Genomic DNA, 23493 nt, shown 5'->3' with positions numbered 1-23493 from the left:
CACGTGCGATGCACGGGGAATGATGAAAATTTAAGCATAACTTTAAAAGTTTTTGGAATTAAAAATAATAAGATATATTGTTAAGTTCCATACTTGCTAGTATTTTTTTAAATAATTTTTTCACATTATTTAAAAATTGTTTCATTTTGATGCGAAACACCCTTGCCACAATATCTAGTCTATCCTCAACTCTTTATTTGGAAATCTGTTACAATACCTTGTTTATTTCGTTCCAATTTGGATTGCAAGGGAATGTAATTTTTGAACCCATTTTTTTTCTTTTTTACATGAAACTTATTTTGGATTTGTGCATGGTAGTTTTTCTCTTTTTGAATATTTTTGAACAAAATTCTTTTTTTCTATTTTTTACATGACTTGGGATTTTTTTTCTTTTGTGAACATGGTATTGTTTTGCCTTTCTAAATGTTCATTATGCAAGTACTCACCTAATCTTGTAGCATCAATAAGAAAATACAGAAATTCCAAGCACCACAGATTTTTTCTTATGTTGAGTTTAAATCACAATAAGTTATTTTCTTGCCTGCAGGTTAGATTTGGATTTTATTTTTCTTTTGCATGACTTCCAAATATAATTAATTAGAGTTGATTTTTCAATAATTTTTACGATTCCCTCACATATAGAAATAACTCTATCCGTCACTCAGCTATTCCCTCGCATATAGAAATGATGAAATCTAAAATGATTTTCATCGGATCAAATGAAATCTATAAAGATTTTCATCGGATCAAATGAAATCTTCTAAAGAATCATGGATACAGCTGGAATGTATCTTTGCCTTACCTAATTAATTACATAAAACAATTAGGAAAGCAACATTAGCAAATTACTCCTTAAGTTTAAGATCAATAATAACAATGAAAGCGCTCAGTTCGCTTAAAAATCTAATCGCACAAATTATTGTACTCCATATATGGTAATGTATTCGCGATGATTTGCATGCGATAAGAAAAAGAAAAAAATCTCGAACTTTTCGTTCCTCCAGCTTGATCCTTGGCACTATAAATACGCCTTCTTCTACTCTGTTTCCCGAGCAAAGCAAAGATGGCCAGGCTCTCCTATTTTCTCTTGGTCCTCCTCGTCGTCGCCGGGGGTAATTGCTAAGCTCTTCTCACATACTTCTCTTGTAGACCAGTAGAATAGCTCTTTGTAGAACCATCTTCAATTTTATGTTCATGATCACACCCTTTAACACCTTGGGTTAGGTTCTAATTTTTTAATAAAAACTTTAGTTAAATTCTATGGAAATTGGAACCCTATTTTTTTTAACGAGAGGGAAAAAGAGATCTACTAAAGCTTTATTCTATTGTTTTCTATTAAACTTGTTTTTGAAAACATTATCATCAAGATTTTAGATCTCATGTTGCTACCCTCTGCCTCTCTCTTTTCCCCCCTTATATTTTCATTATTTTTATTCCTTTATTTCTTATTATTCTAATGAAGATTTGTTTTAAATATTTGTATTAATATGTTAAATAGAGAACAATAAAAATAAATGTCAAATTTTTGAAATAGAGATAAAGAATATACATTTATAAAAATATAAGGCTCATAGCGAGGTTAATGTAAAGAGATGGAGATATAAAAGTTTGGGAGAAGTTAATTAGAATAGAGATGAAAAGAATGTGGGAACAACTATATCCATCTGGTGTGGTATTTTTATGCAGGGAAGAGAACCAAAATTAGTTTTGTGGAAAGTCTCCAACAGTACTATGATATAAATTTCTGAAAAATATAATAAACGCTTCATTAAAATTTGAAGATAAGACAAAATATATAGTAGCATTCTTATATTGTGTTGCATGTATCTATGTATATAAGATTTGTCTATGTTTATGCATGCATATATATTCTTTCTTTTCATGTTCATCTAAATGTAACGCTTGCAAGTTGTGATGTATTATTGCAGTTGAGATGGTGGTGCTGAAGGTGGCTGCAGACAACTGCACGCCTGGTGCTTGCGTATTCGAATGCAACAGAGAGGGGTTTTGGGATTTCTCATGCCTTGGTGTTGTGCTAACAAAAAACATAGAGAACCTTCTTTTCTTTTCTTTGTTTTTGTTTGAACTATGAGGATTTCTCATGTATGCTCCAAAATATACCGTATTGCCACGAAACTATGAAAGAAAGTTTTCTTATTCCAGATTGTTGGAATTTAGCATCACAAACTCTTTTTTGATAATGGAATCCTCAGCAGCTATAAAAGCGAATTATAGCCTTGATGATTAGTTATCCAAGGAGGTTGGTCATTTATAAACAAAAAGAAATAACTTGGGTGCATGCAACGCATGTTTGAAGAGAATTTGATGAACAAAATCCTCTCCGGTTGAACATTTAGCCAACATGCAGGAAGCCAGTCACTAGTCCAATTATCCACCAGAAACTTGTATCAATTTTATCAGCAAGTCGGCATTTATTGTTTTATTCAGCATCTTGCTCAAACTAGATGATAAAACAGCATTTTGTGGATGTGACACTCTACAGTATATATATATATATATATATATATATATATATATATAGAGAGAGAGAGAGAGAGAGAGAAACTCTTTAGCAACTTTTTTTTTTTTTTATCATTCATTTAGTAATATTTTAGATTATGTAGTTATAAAATTTAACTATTCGACTTAATATCTATATTTAAATTTAATTAAAATTTTTTAAATAATAAAGATTATATAAAAGTATTTTTGAAAGTTAGAGGATCAAAAATATAATTTATGGTATATAGATGATGATGTGGCTCCCGGCGAGCATCATCAAAACAGAAATTTTCATTTGTTATACCACATTGGTACCTATATGTTATAGCATGACCTATATGCCACTTTATCACCTATATGGTGCATCATCAAAATAATTTTTTTTATATATTATGGTACATCATCACCCATATACTATGCCATCATAACCAGCATAGTCTCAAAGAATGTCTTAGAGAATGAGAGAGAGTTGCTGCCGGTTAATGTTATTCAAAAATGCTAGAACTTTTATCATAGTAGCCCTGTATTTTATCAGTTAGGTATCAAACAAGGCAACTAAATACACTCTAAAGTCTGCAGTTGAATCAAGCCAATATATTTTAGCACATCCTAATCAAAATATTGGTTAGAGAACAAAAGAAAAGCCTAGTTTGCTCTTCCATGCCTGACCACTTGATGCATTATCATATTAATATGATGGCTGCGCTTTGGAAAATGGACTGCAACCCTGAAATGCTTGTGAAGGAACTCCGAACTTGGACGAACCTCCTCTTGACAATAGTGGTTTGAGGAACATTTGGTGGCAACAGATTTAAGGCATTTGATGAAAGATGGATGGGTATGTATCCTGGTTGTCATTTGTGAAATGCTAGGATTATTCATGGGCATGGATGGAGCAGAGCAGATATAACAGCCTGAAGAACCATCTGGTCCATCATCAGCCAATGGGTCTTTAACCTGAAATTCTCACCCTCCAATTCAGTCCCTGAGAGAAAATCTAATATTTAGAGGATACAATTCCACATGTTGTTCTAAACATTGAAGGATAAAATCTGAGGAACTCATACATCTATTTATCCATAAACATAACCAAAACATGTCAAGCACTTAAATTACAATGTGAAGGTTCAGTTTTGGAGTCCTATCGAGTTTTGCTAGCATTGGAAAATAAAGCATTTCTGATGAAATATCATAAGCCAAGGATGAATTGCCAGGGAAACAGCATCGAGCCAATTCCTATTGTTTACTGCATGATGGTAATCCGAGGTTGGGATCCGTTGCCTATCATGCCACCTCCACCTTGAGTACTCCCTCTAACATGGGAGCGGAAATCAGCGGACAAAAAGCCGAGGTGATCCTGCTGTCCTAACAGCATGCCTCCGCTGGTGGAAACACTTGTAACATCGGAGCTCGTAGGAGTGGCAGACGAACCAACAGGACCATTTTCAGAGTGGAGATTAGAGCCCGAGACATTCTCAAGACCTGTGGTAACGGAAGGTTGGAGCTGCTGCTGCTGCTGCTGGAGTTGATTTATATTTAGGAAGCGCCCACCAGATCCCCTTGCTCTTTTCATTGCATGAAGATGCCGAGACTCATGAAGGTATGGCTGGGGGGAGCAGAAAAAAATAGGAGAGCAATTGGAACAAATTAAGGCATGTTGAACCACCATATGACATCTTGAGACCATCGATCATATTTGAAAGAGGAAAACAAGTAGAAGCTACAACGCAGCGTTTGGAATTTGGTAGGGTGATCTTGGCCAAATTTCTAAGGAATCATGCTATAGAAACTTACATTCATAAGTATTGCTTAGGAGATAATTTTAACACAACATCAACCCCAAAAGGACTGAGACCAAGCTTAAGATTAAAAAATTTTATACCTTTCGAACTTTGACGAGTTTATTTTGAGCCTCCAACTTTGCACGCAGCTGCCTCCTTCGTAGTATTGCACGGTATTGTTTTGCATTGACATAAATGGGTTCCTCCGCTGCAGGCTCAAGAGGCAATGGAACACGAGAAGAAGGTGTCATTCCCATCATTTGGGGATGAATCTGGGTGAAGTTCAATTGCACAGCAGACCAAGATCAGTACAGCTGGGATGATATAGAAAACTTCTTGTCTCGTGGAGGATGCATGAATAAAATCCTATAACTAAAGAGAGTAATAATATGAGTTCATGCCTGAATAAAAGCAGAAATCTTAAGTTTCTGAAGCTTCTGATGCCACTCACTCATCAAAATGACAAGAATCACTGGTTAAGGCATAAATATAAGGTAACATCAAACTGAAAAGGCAAAGCATTGACATAGACGATACAGTGGAGGAAGAACTAATGAGCTCGGAATGAAATACACATTCCCTGAAATATTCTTTAAGTTCAACCAAACATACTTCCGGCAAAAAGATGAGAGACTGGAAAGAACTTTTGGTTCCAGCTCTCTCTATTTACCAATTCGAAAGACAAAAAAATCTTTTAAGTTCAAATAAATTATATTTTTTGACTGTATTTTGGCTCAATTATGGAAGACAAATATTAGGATAATTGACAAAAAAAAGTATACAACAAGCACGTAGGTAAGAGTCATGGCTTCAAAATACTAATGCCATTCCCATCCTTGGCCCATGTTTCAACCTTTGTATTATAGCAGGTCCATATTGGCTTAACCTAAAGGCCACCCGACAAGTAATGTTGTTGATGTTTCTGTCACAAATGCAGTTTCGATTGCATTGATCTTATCGTTTCACAAGAAGTCTTATATATCACTGAAAAGTAAAAGCGGATGTCTCTTAATGACTTCTACAGGTATTTATTTTATAAAATATCATTGGTTGTAGCACTAGCATTTTATTAGTAATGATGGAATGATATAATAACCTTGAAACCATTAAATAATGCCCTGACTAAAACCAACATAAACCTAAGAATAAAATACCAAATTTGTTCTCCTCCACATTTCAGGAGAACAGTTTCCAAACAAATTTCCATTCATTACTCAAAATGTTTGAGCCTATGGAAGGCGTAAAGCAATGGGCATGCATAATGAAGAGTTCGACCTTGCCTGAAGAAAGGTCAAGTTGCCATTTTCTGTTGCTAAAAAGAAAAAAAAGGAAGAACATGCTCAATAATACATACAATTGCATGTGACCCATACGCAGCCAGCATGCCAACGAAGCTTGGATCAGCATAAGGGTAAGGGACACAAGCCTGTTACAGAAACACCACAATAACCATCAAGCATATGCTGAAGCATACACATGAACACAGAAATATGTGGTTACAAACGGTCTAAAGCAGTCAAGACCACTTAAAATTTCAAGAATATGGCATCAACTTACAAAAGGCCGGCTATAATCGGGTCTTGGAGGTACAAAGGCAGCTTCTGGAGTCCCCAGAGATAAACCTGAGTTCATGTGACCCTCAACCCGCTTTCCACATGTATTAGCATTACCTAAGTGGGAAAAAAAAAACGCCCAGCATCAGATGGCTTACATCTGGTGGCACAATGGCAGACCTCATTACATTGCGAGAAAAAGAAAGCCTAAGATATAAGTTTCAAAAAAATATATTTCACAACAACTACCACCTTATATATGCACACAAGGTCAAATCAGTGACTTAGAATACCATTCACAATTGAATAAATAATAATGACTGCCAAGCTGCCAGCTTATTGCCAATAAATTGGCCGCAAAACTTCTTTGTATCGTGAGAACTCCCCAGATCAAAACTTGAAGAACATATTTTGTGCCATTGATCATCTCTAAGATTGCATTAGGCATTTAGTCAGGATTTTGTTTTCACAGTATAAAAAAGTTTTATCACATGAAATTACAATATCTCTAAGATTGCACTAGGCACTTAGTCATGATTTTGTTTTCACAGTATACAAAAGTTTTATCACATGAAGTTACAATATTACAATACATAGCTGGCAAAACCAAAGTTGGGGGGGGGGGGGGGGGGGGGTGCGGAACAAGAGATCTTAAAGCACTTGGTTTCATTTAAAATGCCAAATTTTGAAGTTGGAACCTTTTTTCAGCTGTCTTTGGGTCAAGATAATTAATTTGTGTTTGGTTTCTGAGATTTTCAAGCTGAAACAGGTTGAAGTGAAATTAACAGCATATTAGCTAAAATATTGAAATATTCATTTGAATTATGATAACATCGTTGTACAGATCATAACGATCAACTTCACTGTTTGTTAAGGCTGAGTACAAGGCCTAATCATGGTGACTGGTCCTTTTACATATCGTAGCTGTCAACTGAACTTTCTGTAAGATAATTTCAAGTTCACTATCCAACTTACTAGAATGAATACAAGTCTTTATAATTAAATCAAAAGAGGTACCAGAATGCATCGGTTTGCATAAACTGAACCGCCTGAACTAACACTGAGCATATAGCAGACAAGACATACAAACTCATTGATAAGAAAGCCAGACTTCCACAACATAAAACTGCACATGTTAGATTCAATTTAATTAGCAAAAATAGGAAGTAGTCATGCTCACAAATAACTGCCTCTGTCTTTGACTGCTTATCAACAATTATTGGGAACCAAAAAGAACAACTTTTATCAAGTAATGTTCTTCTAAAGTAAGTACATAACAAGAGGAAAAAGTAAAAAATGGTAAAAGAATTGGCTACAGTAAAACTGAGCTTCACCATCACTAAGGATTTCACACCACCATAGTTTACCAAATCTAAAGAGAAGATAAGAAACAAAAGAATAATAGTTAAATTACAGATTCATAATTTAACAGAAAAACACATGTGACATTGCTAGAGGTCATACCAGCTTGCGCTGAAACACGCTGCTCATGAAGGTTGCCTTCACTTGTTCCAGACACTTCTTGATGAGATTGACCAGTTGATTGAGTTGACGATGAGTCCTGGTCAGGGATTTGGCCACCCAGTTGCTTTATCTGATTACCATGTTGTGCCAGGAAGTCCATGTTCATATATATGTTTGTGAAATAAGATGATTGTGGAAAGCTTGAACCACTTGAATTCAACCAGGATGCGCAATTATCTACACAATTTGATGCTGAACGGACTAAACTACTCTCTGAGTATTTGTTGCTAAAGGGTTGCCTGTCATAAGCCTTTACATTATTAAGAGGCATCTCTCAGTTCCACAGATATTGCAAGTCCTAAGAGATGTTGCACGCTTCTTGCTTTTACTGCAATATTGTTATAATAAAAAACCAAGCTATTTAAATAATCATGCACTGAAAGGAACATAAGAAAACTGCAATCCAGAATTTATATCATCCTAAACCACTGTCACAAAGAACTTGATATACATATTCCAGCACAATTGAATGAATTTTTATAAACAAGAGGGCAGTATCATTGGAAGACTGAAATAAACATATTAAACCATACATCAGGAGTTACCAAAGTACATTTTATAGAATGGTAAGAAAAGGCCCAATAGATATCAAAGTTAGAATTGAACAAATACACAAAGAGAAACTAATAAATGGCATAAGTACCTAATCTGGGAAAAAACATCAAACTAGATACTAACGATCAAAATCAAAAAAAGAACATATTGCAGGTATTAGTTGTAGTTTTTAAAAGCAGTCCAGTTGGAAGCCTATACAGGCCATATAATTTTTTCTAAAAAAATTAGGAATAAGAATGACTAATACGTTATTTTTTCAAGTTGTATGTTTGAAGCTTTGATATCAAACCTCTTGATTTATTAACTTGGAAATCACATAACAAAAATTAATTATGTGCAAGACTCCTTTGCTATGAGCAAAAAAAAAATGTGGGCTCTATATTCAAAATTAATCTCGAAACAGCATGTTCCTTCCATCTTTTGTTGAGAAACAAGTTTATTGTTGTATACTTAGGTAGAAATGAAAAGAAAAGATAGAAGAGGAGGAAAAATAAGAGGAAATTAAAGGGGAGTGTGGGCACAAAATATTCATTCATTTAAATCTTAAAGTGTCCCTCTGATGATCAGAGCAACTTAACATCCAACATCCGGACAGAAAAGAGCTAGAGAGAAAAGGTAACTTCTCATCTCAAAATGTGTTATTGAAAATTCGGCAAATTCATTTTAAATTAGGCATAAGATTTCAAATAACTTGCAATAAAATCTACAATAAATCTAAACAAATCCTTCCCCTCGCCGCCTACACTCCCCCCCCCGGTCCGCTCGACAAGGTTACAAGAACTGTAAGAACTTTTAAATTTTAATGACCCAATAAGTTGTCTGTTCGTAACAAACTCTGCAGCACTCCAGAACCTTCTCCATGCCCCCTTCAAACACTCCACTCTTCGCTAGATTCTCATGTGACATGTCAAACGATCTTAGGATAAGTATACCAAAGTGTAATTTCACTCACAGCATACTCCGTATAACTACACAAATATCTCCTTGGAGTGCTCAAACACATTCCATCATTCCATAGCCTACTTATAGCGCTCTGGTCTTCTCTAGATTCTCCTAGGATATTCAACAAGATTCTTGGGAAAGCTATACCCAAGAATATCCCTAACTTACTATAGTGTTTGTGGGCATAATTGACCATGAAATTTCCCACTGCCCATCCAAGAGGTCCTGTAAACACTGTGCAATCTCTTGGTAATTTTGCTTTCTAATAAGCCACAGCTAAATCAACTCTATTACTTGGGGTTTACATGCAAATCTCGCACGTTTAATCTAAGAGGCATGTATATACCATGTCCTTTTCATCACCATGATCCTGAATCCTCGCCACAGAGCCATGCAGCATCAAAGAAAGAAAGAGAAACTATATGGGAAAGTGGCCCACTATATTATCAAGAAAGAAGCAAGTCTTTATGCTACGGGGCATCTAGTTTGTGTAAGCATGATGCCTGTCTTCTTGTTATTAAAATGCCTCTAGATTTTGAGAGGGATTGAACAAATCACTGCTACTAAATGGTTTTGAGATAAGCCTATGAATCTTCACAATAATCAATAAAAAGAAATGAGTAAAATCTTTGTTGTCTTAAAATTTATGCTCAAAATCAAGACGCTTGAACAATTATGTGAATACAACCACAACAGCTCCATCCCAAATCATATGGCTCATATACTCGCATTTCAACAAATACGAGAACATCAATAAGTTTTTCCTTCGACAAGCTTCACTTTTTCTTTGCACTAGTTGCCAGAAGCTTTATTATTCCCTTTGTTTAATCTCCATCAAAAAGCCAAGATGCGTTGAATTTAGTCTGCACTTTGTACGCTTGAGTAGAACAGCAAGCTGTAGAGGCAACGTGACAAGTACACGCATAAAGGATGAAAGAAGAAAGTCCCATACCAGCATCAGATTGCTCTCCCATAATATTTTTCATATGATTTATCACTTCATATAGCTCCATTTATCTCCATTAAAGGCGACAACTGTTCCACAAAATGGAGCTAGACACAGTTTAGATAGATCCATACTGCCCCATGCAGTAGACTAGTCTCCCAGATTACATACAAATGCCTCTTAAATTGATTGTAGATCACTTCACAAATCCACTTTGTGACTTGTTTCCAAGCACAAGAAGGTCTATTAGTTTTCCAATTCTCTCCTCTCTATATATTCCAGATAATTTATGAAAATTTGAAACTCTTTCTTGGGACAAAGTCATGAGAATCCAAAAAACATTGAGTTTGCCACCATGGCCACCGATCAACAAATGCATAACACCTTAGTCATTGAAAGTAGCAGATAAAGCATGCAACTGCAAATGAGAATGATATACAATTCCAAGCACCTTCTTTCATTAGATATAGAAAATTTCAATGAAGAATATAATTTATGTCCTTTCTTAGCTTCACCATTTCGAGTGACAGAAATGTTAGGACCTGACCATATTTCAAGACAAGCAAAATTTTTCTTACAGAAAAGTCAAAAACATATCAACAAAATTCTAGAAAAAGAAAAACTACATCTAGTTTTGCCGACAGCCCACCATGCTCATATACCTCCTTCCTATTTAGAATTCAGGCGTTTATTTGTTCAAAGAAGGTGAATGGCCTTGGCTATTGACAACAAAATGGCGACCGATACACGCCCTACGATTTCAGTTACTGCAATCAAAATCCGAAAATTGTAATCCAGCATGACCAATTGAGAGAGCCATCAAAAATCCGCAGCCCTAAATGCAAAATCCAGCACTCCACCAGCAAAATTGTTGGCTCCAATGTTTAGATAAAGCGAAAACCACAAAAATGTGCATCAACTGCAAAAGGAATACAAAGCTTTGACAAGCTAAAAGATTCCAACCAACACAGCATTCAACGCCCAACAAAAACTAAATTAACATGGGGCGATGAAGCCATCACAGGGCTAGGAAGCAGAAACCAAAAGCAACATACTACTAATACTGAGAGAGAGAGAGAGAGAGGAAGAGAGAGAGAGAGAGAGAGAGAGAGAGAGAGAGAGAGAGAGATCATTAGGATGAAGAGACCACGGACACAAATCCAACCCATCAAACAGATCCCAGAACATATATTACAAGGAAGAAGAGGAAATCAACAAGCCAAGACGCACAACACAAACATAATCTGCCAGAAGAAGACCAAAACTTTCACATAAAAACGTAAAATAGTGACACAGAAACTCTTTTGCTTTCGACCAACAAACGGAAAACTCCTTCTCGGAAAAAAAATTTCCCGGGGCCACAAAACAGAAACCAAAAGGAACACAAAAGAACTCATGGCGAATCACAAAACAGAGGCCAGAAAGCAAAGGCTAAAGCAGAGCAGGGCGGAATGGTAAATAAAGGAGCGATTTTGGGGCAAGGGGAAGACCTTTTGGAGGGGGACATGTCCCCTTTCTCGGAGCCCCTCGCTCCTCCTGCCTCCCTTCCTCCCTCCTCGTCCTCCTCCCCTGCCTCTCCTCTTCTCTGCCCCCGCTCTCCCTCTCCCTCCTTTCAAGCAGATAAAATAAAAACAAACGCATAAGAAAAAGTTAAAAGCTTTAATTAATATCTCTCTCTTCCCACATATACTACGCCACCTCTCTCATTTATGATTTTCTAATTACTTGAAAAAGACGAAAACTTTGGTATCTCACCACTTCCAACACCAGCAGCCGCCCTCTCCCCTGCTTTCTCCCTCCTCTGTTTTCTAATAAATTATTAGTATTCGATGTAATCATATGCCTCTCCAAATGCCCTTGGCCTTGGGTGCTATTAGCTTAAATGGCATAGGGGACACCTAGTCCCTGCGCCCTGCCGCCACCTGTAACTTTACCTTGGACTGGCTCCAGATGGAGGGGACTTGACGATGACTCATGCCCCCTGTTCTCCGGGTCAGGGGCAGAGGACACCCAAGCAAGCTCTGAAAAACCCACCACAAACAAATCTACACCAATTTGATAAGTTAAAATTGCATCATAAATTTGTTTTTTCTATGGAATGTTACAATTTGCCAATGGAAAAAATATTTAGTTGTTAATGATATTTAATTATGACATCGAACCATGTTGCAAATATACTATGGGCAGTAGAGCTAGCATAATCCAAGAAGCCTCACTCTGCATGTGAACTAATGGATTGATGAAAAAGTATGCATGAGTTAATGTTGTCGGAGATAAAGCGGTTGGCTATGCCATGATGCATGCCTTCATTGCCACAGCCTCACCTGGCATGCGTATATGTAGTTACACTTGTCATGCTTTTGTGCAAGTATGGGAGTGTGTTTGCTTGCTTGGTGGTATCTATGAAGATGAAAAATCTTGAAGCTAATCGGTATGAGATATTTTTCAAGCATCAAGTGCATTCATGGTGGTCACAGCGATCCAATCTATTCAGACAATTCGTTCTTCAAAAAGGTTAACCAGAAGATATTATTAGGTTTTTTTGATCATGTATAAATATCCAGAGATCTGCCCAGCAGATAACTGATATGAGACTAAATACATGCCTGCACGGATCCTCACATACTTTCTCTATCTAAGCTTTGGCGTCCTCAGGGAGCTATGGATCCAAATCCATTCAAATCCAATCACAAACACCACGATCAGTTCATAGCAAGTCTCTATGAACTCATGTATCCCTCAATCCACATAGGCTATGGGTTAGATCTGCTTTGATACTATTTCTGTCATAATATGAGATTTCACCCAAAAAAAATTATTCAGAAGATATTATTTGGATTAGAATCTACCTAATGAATAATCAATGTAGGACTATATATATATAAAAACGAATGCCAGAAGCAAAGATGCTTTTTTTCTACCCCAACCAATATCCCATTAGCACAAAACGAGTGTGGTAAGGATGGTAATATTTAAGAAGAGTGGGTTTCTGAACTGGCCTTGGTGAGCGTGGTAAGGGGCCGTAGGATAGGGACCTACGACTGTAGATCCGGGTCAATCGACTTGACCCATCGAACGAAAAGGATGGTTCGCGTGCGGGTCCAAAGATGGAGATGAAAAGACATCATCACCCTTGCTCATTTAGTGTTACCCCCTCGTAAATTGAGGGCATTATCGTCACTGATGTAAAGATTTATTTAAAAGGTTTCCTAGTATTGCCGGTAGGCCCTAACCACCAAAACTTTGTATCTTTTAATCAATGAGAAAGAGTAAGAGTTATAAATATAAATAAATATGTTGTTTGGTTAGGTGCGTATGTTGATATCGTCCTTCCCATTTTTGTTTTGTATTTTGTCCTGCAAGGCCTAGCAATAGAAATCCTTATGGTTCCATGTTGGTTGGTGTTCTGGCAAAGCATGGGATTTCATGACAATAAAGAGTGAGATTGAAGAACAAATACTGCAGCTGACTGGATGACTATCTATGAAGCTCATTACTCCAATGGCTTTTTTTTTTTGGAAGAACCACATGTCTATTTTTTTTTTTATGCCATCTTTTTTTTTTGATTTTGTTGGTTGTGCCCATATCCATTAGGTGTGAAGCGCCATTGTACGGGAGAAAAAAAAAAGAGAAGAAGTGAGATTGAAGCATTTGTAGATTAGATACCTTGCCTCTTGGAAAAGAGAGGAAAAAAAAATATCTTTTTTTTTTGATAAAAAAACTGTGAATTCCTTAACTGTCTTTTCTCTAGTCTCTCTTTGCAAATTATTACATTTTGCATAATTTATTTCACTAACACCTTCTAATTGTCAACTTTTTTTTTAACCTCCTTTTGATTTAAACAAAAAATGTTTATGTTGAGTAAAATCTTTAAGCATGCATCTGTCTAGGTTTGTTTAAGATCGACTTGGACAACGTAATGACTAGCTGGATTCCTTTGGATTTTATTGGTGGACAAGATAAAACATCCAGTCCACGTCAAATAAGGCTCAAGGACCTCCAAATGAAGAAGTATTCGAGTGACAGAAAAATCTTACTCAAAAGACCACCACAAGGTTCAGTGCTTAACATTCTTGATATCTCAAATACCGTTAAATATCATCATTTGTATTAATATTAATAAGTTAGATCACATATTAAGTATTCATTAACACCTAAACAAGATGAATTAAGTTTTTGTTTTTCAGAAAAAAGAAGAGGATTACCCTGGTTTCAATTTTTGTTATTCACTCAATAGCAGGTCAAAGCTATCTTTTTATTCCTGTTCCAATGGTGCCACCAAACTTTATATCTTAATCAAGTAGTGTAATTACAAAACTAATAAGGGAACAAATAAATGATTGGTACCTCGCAAATTGCTAATCGTTCCACTTCTTTTCCTTTTAAAAAAAGTTGACATTTTATCCCTGCAATGATCTTTGACTTTTCTTCAAAGTTTGACTTGCATAAAATGAAGAGTGATCACTTAAGCCTGTTTAAATCCAGCCATAGTCTCAGGATCACCATTGATCTATTAGGTATGGCTCTGCCCATTTTTCCCAAATAAAAAGGGTAAAATGCTATCCAAATGAAAAATTAGGTATGTTTTGTTGTTTCTCACTGTTATTTGTTTTGGATTTTTAAGACACCCAAAAAAAAAACAAGTGCAAGAATTACAATGCAGACAAAAGACATATGGATGGAAGTCTTGGATGTTCTTGGATAAGTTCACTGGCCAAGAGAAGGATTCAAGTGTCAATTAAAATAATTTATTTTATTTGATATGGTTTTGGATTTTTAAGATACCATGTTTAGTATTCCCAAGGCCAGCTTTTGATTCGATTCTTGGCTCGTTTCCCCTTGCAAGGGTTTGGACGTACATGACCGACCGAGTCCAATGGACCTTTTTTAATGGAAAATGCTTCGTTTTCTCAAAACTTTCAATACTAGTGGTTGGTGCTAACATGTGTTGTATTGACCCTAATGAGATGTTGATATGTGATTGATGCTAACCTTAAAAATAGACCTCCAATGACCGTGACTTAGTCGTGCTCGAAATGTATTCTCTAAGCACTGATTCTTATGGTATATAGTTTGCAACACAGAGTGTTATGCAGTACTCGATGACTATTTATCGAATAAGATAGACATATTGCTATTGATCGGCATCAAGTTTTTTAATGATAGCCATCGAGCATTGAAAGGTTTTCCTCGTGTGATAATGCCATAAAAACTTTCGAGCTTCTTCACCAAGCTTTTATGCTTTGTTCCGGTTTTACTTTTTTTTGTTTATTTAAATAAGTTAAATAGATTAGGCATCGCAACCCCTAATAGTTACACTAAATTGAACCTAACCATTTCTCATATAGCCCACTCCATATGCATCAGCTTCTTGCAAAATCTTCAAACCATGGAGGCAGCTGAAGTAAATTGATGCATCAGCTTCACTTTCTTAATAAAAGGATGGAGTAATCTACTCATGGATGTCTATTCCATCCCACTGTCACGTGCTACACACGTGAAATTAAATATGGAGGAATTTGATTCGCCATTTGATTAGAATCGTTTCATTAAATTAATTGGTCAATGTATTTTTTTCAGCAAAGTAGTGTAAAGTAAACTTTTCGTTCTTCGCAGAGTGTCAATTATTATAATTATATAGTTTGCCTTTTATTCTAATTTATAAATAAATAAATAATTTTTTTAAATATCTTTTAGAGTAAGAACTGATTTGATGACTTGTTTGGTTCGTAAAAAAAATATATATATATATATAGTCAATAGAAAAATGAAGAAAAATCTTTTATTTGGATGTAGTTTTTAAAGAAGAGAGATGAAAAAATAGCATTCGCATGAAAATAAGATTTCTATCTTATAAAAAAAAAATCCACAAATGACATAAAAAAAGTTATTTTTCCATTAGTTGAGAATTGAGTTTTTTTTTTTTGAACTATTCGTAAGCCATCAAAATTTAAGGATAAAATTATTTTTTTTATTAAAAATATAATAGATATTTGGCATAATTTTTTTAAGAAAGTAGATACTTAACCAAATATAAGCTACTCTGAAATATACAACTTTCTTATGATCAATTAAATATCAAAATTATTTTTTTGGCCATTATATTTTTTTAAAATTATTTTTTTTAAAAAAATATTTTGGAGAGAAAAACTTTTTTTGTTTTTTATTGCAGATGGGAGCAGTTGGTGGAATGTGCAAAGTGTTTTTATTACACATGGGAGTAGTTGGTGCAATGTGCAAGGAAGTGCTAAGTCTTCGTCTGCATGAAGAATATAAGACAATATTAAACTTGACGTAAAACCAAACTTGTGGAGTTTTACGTTATATGATGGGAAAGTTCATGATATGATATCTTATTTACACGCGATGTATTTTAACGAAGGTGTTGAACAATTAATCATGTCTCCAGATTTATGCGGACTTGCATCCAGTTGAATTCAGCCATCTAACATTTTTGTAAGGAAAAAAAATCTAACAATATATTAGCTAATTAGTATAAGCCGATCCTTATGGCCTTCTACGTCGGCCCGGGTCATCCTACTCGCATGTAATCGCACCATGCCAACCATAGGTTATAACAAAAAGCATCGATAAGTTGATTTTTGATGCCAACATAGTTGGTGTTTTTACGATGCTTTAGAAAGCTTTGGAAATAAAACTACCAATGCTTATAAGCGTCAGTATATACATTAGAAAGTGTCGGCAATGTCTGAATTTTTATAGTGTATATCTACAAATCTAAATCGGAGTGGTAGGCTTCGTGCTACCTTTTGTTTGGCACCCAAACCATTTTTACTTGGTGCAAGAAAAAAAAAAATAGAGAAAGGTGAATCTAGCTATTGTGATAGGATACGCATGAGACCTATCTTAGAACAAGTTGGTAGCTGGTTAATATTAGCTTCACCCAGAAAAAAATTGGACATCTACGGTGCGTTTAATTAATTAAGTAGTATAAATATATTTATTTTTTAAAGTCTGAACCATTTTTACTATTCAAGAACGTAAATAACACATTGCCTTTCTTCAAGCCAGCTCCACTAAACAAGGTGGTCTCTGTCACGCCCTGAATTCGGTTCATGACACGGCCGTGTTATCGCCAAGTTAAGCATACAATAACACGCAGCCACTTTAAAACTTCAAATTGTAAACAACTATATTCATGAAAGTCATTAAATGTTCATGTATTAAAATGCATACAAAGCTTCTAAAAACAATATCTACATTTAACATTCGTCTTTTCCATAACCCTGGAGCATGTTACGCTCCTTGTTCCTATCATCTCCTATTCATCTGTAAAAACATAAATAAAATGGTGTGAGCTATAAAGCCCAGTAAGTAAACAAACATAATCTTATCGGATCAAGCATAATATTCTTCATACTAGTGCATTATTTTAAGAAACTAAAGGTTGTAATAAAGTAAACACTTTATACAACATATAATCAAACCAGACTTAAAACTTGTCTTTATTCCATGCTTTGAAATCCATACTCATCATTATTCATGCTTTGAATCTGTGCTGTCATTATTCATGTTTTGAAATCTGTGCTAGTAATAAAGTAAACATTTCATATAATCCAACCAGTCATAAACTATGCAAGTCCATTTATGCAACTTCATAAATATGATTATGCATCATAAAACTTTTGTCATTATTCCATACTTTGAAATTCATACTCTCAGATGGTAGTGTAGCTATGGCCGCTCTTATTCCCACGGCAAGGCCTTTACCACTGCAGGGTCATCTTCCAGTTACTATTATCCACTGACGGGGGTCGTAAAGCCAAGTTACTTTTACCCACTGGTGGGGGTCATATGCCTAGTTACTGTTACCCACTGGCGGGGGTCATACATAGCGATCTGAGAGTTCTTAAAACATATCATGCTTTTCATAAATCTTTTCTCATAGATCCATTGGAAAGTGAATAATGGCATCATGCTAATAAAACTCATGATCATGCTGAAAACTTTATTTTTCCATGCATCTTTCTACATCATCATAATCATGTGTACATAACATAATAATAATAATAATGATGGATGCTATGTATCCAAAATCATGTAATCATTTGCTAACACATGCTTATCCTAATTTTGTGAAAACATAAATAATCATATACAATTTTATAATCGAGTAATCACAAGTATTTAATAAAACATAAGATTATATCAGGTACTTTTTCCACAATTCTTATACATAATTCCAATTGCATAAATAATACCTTTTCATCTTATATAACGCGATACATGATCCATAATAAGATTAAGACAGGTTACTTACTTTAATTTGCTCACCAAATGCCAATTCTCCAATACCTAGCAAGATCATTAAATTACATGTCACTTGCACATTTAATTTCTATTTATTTATAATCTTAAAGTCATTTACAACCCATCCATAGGATTCAATTTCATTTTCGGGTCCATAGCCCAATTTAATTTCTGGTTCAGGCCCATGGCCCAATTTAATTTCTGGTTCTGGTCTAATCTACTTCCTGGTTCGGATTTGATTAAATTCCTGGTTCAGGTCTGGTTCACCTTCTGGTTCGGGTTTGACCCAATTGCTCTCTGGTTTAGGTCAGGGCCCACTTGCATTTAGGCCCAAAGTTTAATTGGGTTCTGGATCAGGCCCTTGGCCTGATTCAATTACTGGGCCCATTTGTATTCAGGCCCAGAAATACAATTAGTTAATATATAATTAAACCGTATCATTTTTAATTAATTTAAAGGGAACCTAGCCTCAAAATATATTCAATTTAGTCCCTATATTAAAATTTGAGCTCTTCAAGCCCAGTTAGTTTTGGTTTTAAGAACACTAGGCTTGAATCAGGGCCCAGCCCGGCTTCAAGCTTCTAAAGCCAAGTTTATTTGAAGCCCACTTCGGAATCAAGCCCATTTCGGCCCACAACCATTTTTTATTTATTTTTTCTTTCTTCTTTTCTTCTTTTTCTTTTTCTTTTCTTTTTCTTTTCTTTTTCTTTTCTTTCTTCTTTTCCTTTTTCTTTCTTCTCCTCCCTTCCCGAACCTTCTCTTCCTTTCTTTCTTCTTCCCTTCCCGATCTCCTCTTCCTCTTCTCCTCTTCTCCCATGAAACTAGGAGGTGAGCTCGGAAGGCACTCGGGAGGCGGTCGGCCCGAAACCGGCGGTGCTGCAGCCAACCGGCGGCGGCCGTGGTTCCACCTGCAGCAGCCACGGCCCAATCGGGAGCTCTCCTCCTCCACCTCCGGTGGAGGAGATGGAGCACGGCCACCCGTCGCAGAGCGGCAGAATCGGCCGAAGCCGGTGATGCACGCCGACACCTGCGGTCGGCGCAACGGTGTCACGACGGCCACAACGGGAAGATCCCCCTTCGGCTCGTCTGCTCCGACCACCTCCGGTCTAGGTCAAGCCGGTTTCACCCATGGAACCGGACTTGCACGAGCCGAGGACCCTCCCCATGAATCGAGAGGTAGGTTCATCTTTGGATTTTTAGATCTAGGGTTTTAATGGAAAGGGGAAGCCACTGTTGAGTGGAGGGGAAGGTTCTTCAACATGGGCCATCAATGGTTTTCGGTCAACCGATTCAGTGCCGGATGAATGCCGCCCATGATGAGATCTTCCCCTCTACTACATCATCTCCCTACCCATCTTTCACTATTAACCATCTCCTAGCTAGGTTAGATCTAGCTTAACAGCATGTAAATGGAGAAGTTAGAAGTTTACCTAGCTCCGAGGAGCCGTGAAATGTTTCCGGCAAGCTCCTATGTCTGCTCCGGCGGCACAATATGGTGGCGAGTTGGAGATCCTCCCCCCTCCGGCGCCACTGCTCTCGGTCCGGCTCCTTGCACAGAAGAAAGAGAGTAAGGGAGGTAAGAAGGTGATCAATGGAGTCCCCTACAGCAGACTCCAGGGCTTTTATAAGCCTCCATCCACCTCAGAGGGGTGGGGGACCGCGGCTGTTAGGCAGTTTTAACTGCCTCAACAGCTGCCGCTCTCCACCGCCTTATTCCTGAAATCACCCGATGGACCGCCGACTTTGGTCCATGCCGGTCCATCTGGTTCGGGGTTTACAGTCTCTAATGGGTCAGATTATTTTTGCCATACTGGCATACTGCTAACATCATAATTAGCTATAGACTTGGCAGGCTGATTAGCTTGACCATATTATTGATACAAAATCCTTGTAACATGAGGGTTAGGGGTACAACAATGATATTATAGAATAAGATGTTAAATTTCTTTTACCTAATCTCCTTTTCTTTTTTTGTTTCATCTTTAATAAAATATGCAGTGGTCACCTTCACCATTTTAATTAAGAAAAAATAAAGCTAGGACAAGAGAAAGCACGACCAAGAATAAATGTGGATGTGATTCGAATCCAAGTTACTTGTAACAACATGCACTGACTTTACCAACTGACTTGATAGGCTTTTTTTTTTTTTTTGCCTGACATATTACAAGAAGAGGAAAACAAGAGTGAGGAATTTTAAGCATAAATAGGAGATCACCTATTCATAATCTAATGTTTTTTTATGTGGCCAAAGATGAGACGAAAGATTTTAACATCATGTGCCCAAATTAATGGCATTCAATTTTGGAACCGAACTGTAACAAAAGAAGGATTCATCTTTCTTCATGAGAAACTGCCATTGATCATCCACCATACAGATCTCAAAGCACTTCTGACTCTATAATTCATTCTTCATCATAGATATCAAAACTAGCAGTTGATGATCCAATGGTGGATTCATGTGAAGAAAAATAAACCGTTCTTTCATGCAAAAGATGCACCCCTGTCTCTGTAATTTTAGGACTTTTCTTTCTTCACCCTTCAAACTAATGTCAAATTTAAATTGCAAAACTCTAGCAGATGACAAATTAATGAGCACCGTGCACTCTCCTTTGTAGATGAAATCTTTGGTCACAAACTTGATCAAAATGCAGGATAGAATATTGTCGTTGAGCTTTTCATTTCCAAGGTCCCATGGATTGGCCCTTGTCCTACTCGAGTGGAATTGTAGAAATATATGTACAAATGGAAAATGAGGGCATCGACAACAGGACGAGCATTTATTTAAACAAGTTCCAACTTTGTCTGGATGCGACATAGGGGGGATGGCCCCAAATCTAACTAATTTGACAAAAAAACCTACTTCCGGACAAGGATGTCTAACTAATTTGGCTTCAAAAATAGCTTCAAATGCTTGTTAGACATGGACCAAATCGTAATCCCAACACCAAGTCCCGAATGCAAGTATGATCCGAACTTGGCCCAATGTACCCATCAAAAACCATGAGTTCAAGAAAAGAAAAGAAAAAGACAGTGCTCCAGATTTTTTTTCTTTATCGCTGTTCCAAAAAATGTCGAATAATGGTAGTCCTAATATATATATATATATATATATATATATATATATATATATATATATTATTTGGTACAACGGCTGTTTATACTATTTTAATATGAGTACAACCAACAAAATTAAGAGATAAAAAATGACAAAGCAATGAGGAAGAGACTCCATAGTGTGTCCAAAGGATCTTCCTGAAATTAATACTAAGCAGCAGAAGAGGCGACCATGCTTATATATTTTTTAACCTAACCATCTAAAAATCTAAATTTTTAAACTGGATCTTAGCAAAACAAAAAAAAAAAGAAAAGAGCAAAGAAGAAAAATATAAAAGAAAAGGAATCTTCCTATAGTTCGAGCCCATGACAGCATTTGTTGCATGATTATAAAATTTCCAACGGCCTCCTCAACTACCTCACCATTGGAATAAGTCCTTTGTTGGTTGGAAGCAGAGCACTCAAGTAGTTGAAAAGTCGGAAAGGTACGTGAACTTGTAACCAATAAGTCCTTTGGCAACGTAGGTTATTGGTATAGAAGTACCATTGTAACATTGTAATAATCACAGTTATAAACTTTGGTAGAGGGAGATAGATTCTAAGATATATCATGCAAGAGTTAGATGTTTCATTCGCCAAAACAGCCAATTTACCTTCGGATCGCTTCGAATCCAAGAGTCCAAGGACATGCGCTCTTTTTGCCCTAGCCGTAGGGGTAGGCAACTATTAAACGTCGCTTGTGGAGACCCCTCCGGTTGTGGTGAGAAACTTCCCATTCTTTATTAGAAAATAGAGAATAATTACGGAGGGTGGGTTGAGAAAAGAATTGAGGAGGTAGGAACACCTGGGGAGACGATAGCCTATTGGAGATGATCCTATTACCGTTTCGAGATTTAGCCGGTCAAAGATCAGCCACATGGTGAAAGAGTAAATGATCTCGTGTGAGGACCTGTACGGATATGTGTTTAGTTTCATATCGGTTATTCACTGGGCACATCTTGAGTAATTATACAGGATCAAGAAATCCAAATAATACATTATCGCTAGCCATTTTGGATGAGGTCTTGGATTGTTATAAATGGTATCAGAGCGAACTCAGACCATAGCCTACATGGACTAGGAGATACTGTAGCACGAGTTTATATAGGCTGACCACGGATAGATCGTGGTGCTTAGATTTGAATGGATTTGAACCCTTAACCCGACGAGAACGTTAGGACTCGAATGAGGAAAGTATATGAGAATCCGTGCGGACGTGTGTTTAATCCCATATCGGTTATCTGCCGAGAAGATTTTGGATACATATATATATATATATATATATATATATATATATATATATATATAGAACTAAGCAACCCCAAAAATATCTTCCGGCTAGCTATTTTGGGTGAGGACTTGAGCCGTTACACCTTGCGAGAAGAAACCGAGGCTTTTCTTTTCAAGAATATCTTTGCATTTCTTTCATGCCAAATATGCTACATAAGAGCCATAAATAGTTGGTCCTGAATTACTTGAGCTAAGGAACAATTGAAGAAGAGGTGAGCAGCATATTAGAATAGAACACTGACATAGGAGGCAACCAGGACTAACCCTCCATCCTTTTCTTCAAAGTTCCCTTAGTGTGAAGCTTGATCTTCAGATCCAGCCACACAAACATTTTGACCTTCCCTGGACTAGAGCTTTCCATATTATCTTGTAGAACTTCCACACTGGCATTATGTCAGATGAATTGTATGGATGAACAGAGGAAAGTAACCCCTATAGCTGATCCATCTAAGGTATATCAAAAGGAAGAAAGAGGCCCATTAAAATAGACGTGATCTTTGGTTCCAGAATGAAGCAATCTTTGGATGTCTCCAAAGAACAAGTTTGGGAAAAGAGGCAAGAGGAATCAGACCAAGCCATACATCCTCCCAGAATCTAATTCCCTCACCATTTCCCGATTTGAAAGACGTGCAATTCCAGAAACCCATTCATGTTCTCACACGCATGCCAAGCATGCACCACGAATACTAGTAGGCTGCATTGATTTGTCTACTCCATAATATCTAATTTACCAAGCAATGGATACCTCCATCTCATCCTCAAATTAAAGAGGAACCAAGCTCTTGCCCAATTGCTTGGTGTAACTTAAGATTGGCAGAGCCATATTTGAAACCAAAATTAAAACAAGGTTAGGCAGGTAATTTCCGCATCTCGGCGGGCGAGATGAGGTTTGGGCTAGCTGGCTCAACCTATACTTAACATGAATCGATATATCATGTCTCAATGTCGCATGATCATGACTCATTGCCAACATAATTTGATAAAATCTGAAACCTTACCAAAGCAACCCTAAGTTAATATGCAGCATGGTTATATT

General features: G+C 36.6%; 1 protein-coding gene across 4 annotated transcripts; it reads right to left on the bottom strand.

Annotated features, from left to right (window-relative positions):
* Nucleotides 1–3540: 3540 nt before the first annotated feature.
* On the bottom strand, nucleotides 3541–11613 carry LOC103713668 (nuclear transcription factor Y subunit A-3-like). 4 transcript variants are annotated; one of them, XM_039127129.3, is made up of 6 exons: nucleotides 11294–11613; nucleotides 7301–7688; nucleotides 5841–5953; nucleotides 5638–5709; nucleotides 4385–4555; nucleotides 3541–4108 (listed from the first exon to the last, which is right to left on the bottom strand). In XM_039127129.3, the coding sequence occupies exons 2-6, from the start codon at nucleotides 7629–7631 to the stop codon at nucleotides 3746–3748; spliced, it is 1050 nt and encodes a 349-aa protein (XP_038983057.3). In that variant the 5' UTR covers nucleotides 7632–7688; nucleotides 11294–11613; the 3' UTR covers nucleotides 3541–3745. The 4 variants fall into 4 exon arrangements, with proteins under 4 accessions (XP_038983057.3, XP_038983059.3, XP_038983060.3 ...); XM_039127131.3 differs by having other exon boundaries at nucleotides 7301–7599; XM_039127132.3 differs by having other exon boundaries at nucleotides 7301–7610; nucleotides 11294–11499.
* Between the last annotated feature and the right edge of the window lie 11880 nt (nucleotides 11614–23493).

The sequence above is a fragment of the Phoenix dactylifera genome, chromosome 7, assembly GCF_051530095.1.
Source record: "Phoenix dactylifera cultivar Ajwa chromosome 7, Ajwa_hap1_PhDact_Kaust_v1.1, whole genome shotgun sequence".
Classification (NCBI taxonomy): domain Eukaryota; kingdom Viridiplantae; phylum Streptophyta; class Magnoliopsida; order Arecales; family Arecaceae; genus Phoenix; species Phoenix dactylifera.
The sequence above is the reverse complement of the archived record's forward strand: the minus strand, read 5'-3'. Positions and strand labels throughout refer to the sequence as shown.